This window comes from Lampetra fluviatilis, chromosome 3, assembly GCF_964198595.1.
Source record: "Lampetra fluviatilis chromosome 3, kcLamFluv1.1, whole genome shotgun sequence".
In the NCBI taxonomy this organism is placed as follows: domain Eukaryota; kingdom Metazoa; phylum Chordata; class Hyperoartia; order Petromyzontiformes; family Petromyzontidae; genus Lampetra; species Lampetra fluviatilis.
The window spans coordinates 179557-184362 of record NC_136277.1 but is presented as its reverse complement, the minus strand read 5'-3'; the positions used below and the strand labels follow the sequence as shown (position 1 = coordinate 184362).

The window sequence follows — 4806 nt, the reverse complement described above, 5'->3', positions numbered from 1 at the left end:
ATGGCTCGCACCAAGCAGACCGCTCGCAAGTCCACGGGCGGCAAGGCCCCACGCAAGCAACTCGCCACCAAGGCGGCCCGAAAGAGCGCTCCGGCCACGGGCGGCGTCAAGAAGCCTCACCGCTACAGGCCCGGCACCGTCGCTCTGCGCGAGATCCGCCGCTACCAGAAGTCCACCGAGCTGCTCATCCGAAAACTGCCCTTCCAGCGCCTCGTCAGGGAGATCGCGCAGGACTTCAAGACCGACCTGCGCTTCCAGAGCTCCGCTGTCATGGCTCTGCAGGAGGCCAGCGAAGCGTACCTTGTCGCGCTCTTCGAGGACACCAACCTGTGCGCCATCCACGCCAAGCGCGTCACCATCATGCCCAAGGACATTCAGCTCGCCCGCCGCATTCGTGGCGAGCGCGCTTGAACGCCCAGCTCGGCCCTCAAAGCACAACACAAAGGCTCTTTTCAGAGCCACCACTTACGCATGAAAAAGCTTCCATGTGTGTCCTTCAAAGTTCGGGTGCCGGAAACCTTCGTTTGCTGGTCACGGCTCTCACGAGTCGTCAGGCGTAAGCGACAATGAAGTTCATTTTATATACCCCGCCGCTCATTTTTCAACATCACACGTTGGTGTTGTATATAAGCGTTGTGAAACCATGTTTACATAATCTACAACAAAAGAGTTATTTTGGTGAAATATATTAACTATTAAACCCAAAGATATTGGTTGATGTTGTTTCAATCCCGAGCTGATAAGAAGTTCACATTTTGCAAACTAAGAGACTGAATTATTCACGCACATATATTTTTAGGCATTGCCCGAACAGGCGGTTAAAGGAATATATATACACCGTATAGGCACGTGGGCGATCAATCACGAGCTCAAGGCTATCACAATGATTTCTTATAACCAATGAGGTCCCTCAAAATGATGATTATAATCAATAATACATTGATATTTGCGGAATCCGCTTATAAGTTTGACTTGCCAGCACGTGCCCATAAATTAACTCAATAATGCTTAAAACTTGAACCTATTAAGTACGTGTATCGCATTGTTTAATTCCTAAGATACGTGTCCGCATAAAAATATATATGGATAAAAATAATTAAAGTCAACATCGAATCCTCGCGTCCCGGCTTTTCATTGGTGGCTCAAGGAGAGGGCGGGACTCGACCGAGAGGAGCCAATCAGCAGCGGCGCGCTCTACGATCCTCGTCTCCGCTATAAAAGACGCTCCGGTGGTGCGTGTTAACGTCACAAATCGTTCGTACTTTGTCTCTATTGCTTTTTGCATCCTAGGTCCCTTAGCAATGTCTGGACGCGGCAAGACCGGTGGCAAATCTCGCGCCAAGGCAAAGTCCCGCTCTTCCCGCGCCGGCTTGCAGTTCCCCGTGGGTCGCGTTCACAGGCTGCTCCGCAAGGGCAATTACGCCCAGCGGGTCGGCGCTGGAGCACCCGTCTACCTGGCCGCCGTGCTCGAGTACCTTTCTGCCGAGATCCTCGAGCTGGCTGGCAATGCCGCCCGCGACAACAAGAAGACGAGGATCATCCCCCGACACCTGCAGCTCGCCGTGCGAAACGACGAGGAGCTCAACAAGCTCATGGGCGGCGTGACTATCGCCCAGGGCGGTGTGCTGCCCAACATCCAGGCCGTGCTGCTGCCCAAGAAGACCTCTCAGGCAAAGAAGTGAACGCGCCGCCGCCTCTACCACCACAACAACGGCTCTTTTCAGAGCCACCCACTTGCTTGCAAAGAGCTCGGACAGTCGTACACAGGGGTTTTGTTATTAATAAGGACACCGTCGTCGAGTTGCCCTCGTGCCAAATTGCTCGCAATTAAACAAATGCTCTGCTCATTCCAGTTACCCTTTATTACGTCTAATTTAGGAACGGTATTTGAGCAGCATTCCAACATTGCATCAATCATGGAACATGGTTTAGAATAAATTGGGATGCCTATTGGAAGAAAGTATCGTGTTTTTTAAAGAATAAAACTCGCTCTTTTTGAGCGGTCAGATTACATATGAAGAGGAGTCGGAGAATGGTTCAAGCACTTTAAGGGATCTGCGAGCCACCCTCACGCACCACGCAAACACGACATCTCCGCTCTCACGACAACACGCACCAATCATGCGCGGGAAAGAGCTGGACGGGGGTGTCAGGGGTTAAAGGGCAGTGACGTCACCCGGAGCAGGCGTGCTGGACGCGGATGTGTATTGGGAGCGGAGATTGAGGAGTTAAAAGGGGCTGTGGGACGTGTGCCCGGGGTTGGTCTTGGAACGAGTATTGCTGTGCGTTGGTGAAAACAGGACCCTGCGGGGTGGGCTGGTAGGAACGAATAACCAAAGAATATAAACATAATGTATTATTACACTTGTTTAGCCAGGAAAGCCCCACTGAGACTAAAGGTTTTTGTAGGGTCCTGCCAAGTGTTTGCAGTAGGGGGCGATGTTGCTACACTGAATCGGACGATACGAAGGGAGAGTGTGAGGCCTAGGTCTAGGCTTTAGGCCTAGCTGTAGGCTTTAGGGCGCCGTGAGTTAATTTTTAATTTACCTGTTTTTATAATTTATGTTAAAGTTTTAAATTTAAATGTTTCTATTTAAAAGCATCAGGGAATGTAACATTGTTAAACATAACTCCCTTGCACACACGCAGGGGAACAATACGAAGGGAGAGTTTGAGGCGTTCGAGGCTTGAGGCCTAGCTGTAGGCTTTAGGCCGCCGAGAGTTAATTTTTAATTTAAATGTTTTTATTATTCATGTAAAAGCTTTACATTTAAATGTTTATATTTAAAAGCATCAGGGAATGTAACATTGTTAAACATTAACTCCCTTGCACACACGCAGGGGTACGATACGAAGTCAGACTTTGAGGCCCAGTTCTAGGCTTTAGGCCTAGCTGTAGGCTTTAGGGCGCTGTGAGTTTTTTTATTTAATTTCAAAGTTTTAATTAAAAGCTATCTCAGGGAATTATAAGGGAATGTTACACGTGTTTAGCCAGGAAAACCTCATTAATGTAAATGTTTTAATTAAAAGCTATCTTAGGGAATTATAAGGGAATGTTACACTTGTTTAGCCAGGAAAGTATCACAGAGTCTAAAGGTTTTTGTAGGGTCATGCCAAGTGTTTGCAATAGGGGGCGATGTTGCTACACGGACGGACGGACGATATAATCTATTGTAGGCTGGTCCACTTCGTTGCTACCAGTATAAAGAAGTGCATAAACCATTCTACGACTCCTCTTCACATGCGCGTGGAATGAATGATTCTTGCATTCGTTCTAGATTTGAAGCTTTCGTGACTGTGTGGTGCCACAGCGACGGGGCCGCTCGGCCGAGCCAGGGAGCCGCCCGGCTTCCACCGCCGCACTGCCCCCCATCACCCCCCCCACATAAACACGCACCCGCACCCACGTAGGGCCTCGTGGTCGGGTCACCTACCCTGAGTTTTCACCCGAGGGCCCCCTAGGGGGGTTACCCCACGGTTTCTCAGGGCCAGGGAATTGGACAGGACCCTTCCCAGGCCAAGTAACACTGCGGCGCCGTGGGCGGATTTGAGATCGCACGACCACGGCGAGCTCAGAGAGCCCCGCAGTTAGAAACGCATACAAACACAAACACGGGTCAGCAAGGCAGATAGCTGGGATCAGGACCCGGGACGACTGATTGGTCGAAAGTTCAAAGGCCGGCGGGATCGCAAAAGAGCGGGAAATCCTAGGCTCAGGATTGGTCGAGAGACCAAGGCGGTCGGGACGGGGGCTCCTAGCCTTTGATGTGAATAGTTTAAAAGAAAACGCAGGGGCAGTAGGGAACTCTCTTCTTCTGGAGTTTGGACACGGGGTCAGCGACGAAGGAGTCATCGGGCGAGCCGCTAGATTGTCTGCAGGACGATCTGAGCGCCGCAAGGTCACCAAGGACTACAGACGGTATCGTGTTGCGCGCCTTACAACACCTCAGAGCGGAGGGTAGGATCCGTAGGAGAGGGTTAGTTCGGGGTAAGGACGAGTAGGAAAGCGGTTTAGCAGAGAGCGCAGCATAGAATAGGGCTACACGGCACCAGAGTGTGGGTTAGAAGCGCCTTGCTGTCCCGCACACACACACGGGTGGCTCGGTTGGTTAGCAAGGGCTAATAAAATCTCGAGCGTAGTAACAAAACCGTGTTGTTGGGTGTTTTGGAACGTGGTATTAGCGTGCACTGCATTCGCGAGTGTGTGGTCGTTGTACGCATAAAGGCCGTGGTCTCTGTACGATTGTGCGGGTACGGAGGTGTGTGCGTTAACGCCCGGGGAGAGCACTTTTGGTGTGCTGGCGTGACTACGCAGCCGTGTGAGAGGAGAATCGTCCTTGTACGATATTTGTGTTGACGTGCACGCGCGAGTGGGGGAGGGGACGAGTCGTCGTGTCGGCGTGTGCCCCGCTTGCGTGCGCTCGTTACTTGCGTAAGCTCTCGGCGTGCGTAATCGGCGTGCCCAAGGTGCGCGATCGTAACGTGGGCGGCCAGCGCGGCGCAGAGCGGCGCAGGAGTGGGTATCGCGTGTGGAGCTGTATGCGTGTGTGCGCGCACGTTCACGACGTGTGTAACACAGGTGCGCGATCCTAACGTGAGTGGTCAGGGTTGGGTGAGTGCCGTGCAGAGCTGTGTGTGGGTGTGCGCGTGCGTGGTTATCCATGCCTGCTACGCGGACCCGCGGTGGAGGGGAATCCTCGGGTGACGGCTCCCACACCCTGGGTGAGGAGCCTAGCGGCGGTTCGCTTAGCAGCGGGGGGGCGATTGATGATGTTAGTCCGGCCGTTAGTATTATCGAGGGAGGGA

The 4806-nt window shown here is 52.2% G+C and overlaps 2 protein-coding genes across 3 annotated transcripts; both read left to right on the top strand.

Moving 5' to 3' along the window:
- LOC144948521 (histone H3) lies at positions 1–411 on the top strand. The gene has a single exon (XM_078878092.1). It carries the CDS (start codon positions 1–3, stop codon positions 409–411), a length of 411 nt encoding a protein of 136 aa, XP_078734218.1.
- An 833-nt stretch (positions 412–1244) lies between these two features.
- LOC144948511 (histone H2A) lies at positions 1245–3992 on the top strand. Of its 2 annotated transcripts, XM_078878070.1 has the most exons (2): positions 1302–1678; positions 3983–3992. In XM_078878070.1, the coding sequence occupies exons 1-2, from the start codon at positions 1302–1304 to the stop codon at positions 3990–3992; spliced, it is 387 nt and encodes a 128-aa protein (XP_078734196.1). The 2 variants fall into 2 exon arrangements, with proteins under 2 accessions (XP_078734204.1, XP_078734196.1); XM_078878078.1 differs by lacking the exon at positions 3983–3992 and having other exon boundaries at positions 1245–1682.
- The last annotated feature ends 814 nt before the right edge of the window (positions 3993–4806 follow it).

Bases quoted from the DNA above. Each gene is read 5' to 3' on its own strand.
- LOC144948521 (XM_078878092.1), top strand. From the start codon at position 1: ATGGCTCGCACCAAGCAGACCGCTCGCAAGTCCACGGGCGGCAAGGCC.
- LOC144948511 (XM_078878070.1), top strand. From the start codon at position 1,302: ATGTCTGGACGCGGCAAGACCGGTGGCAAATCTCGCGCCAAGGCAAAG.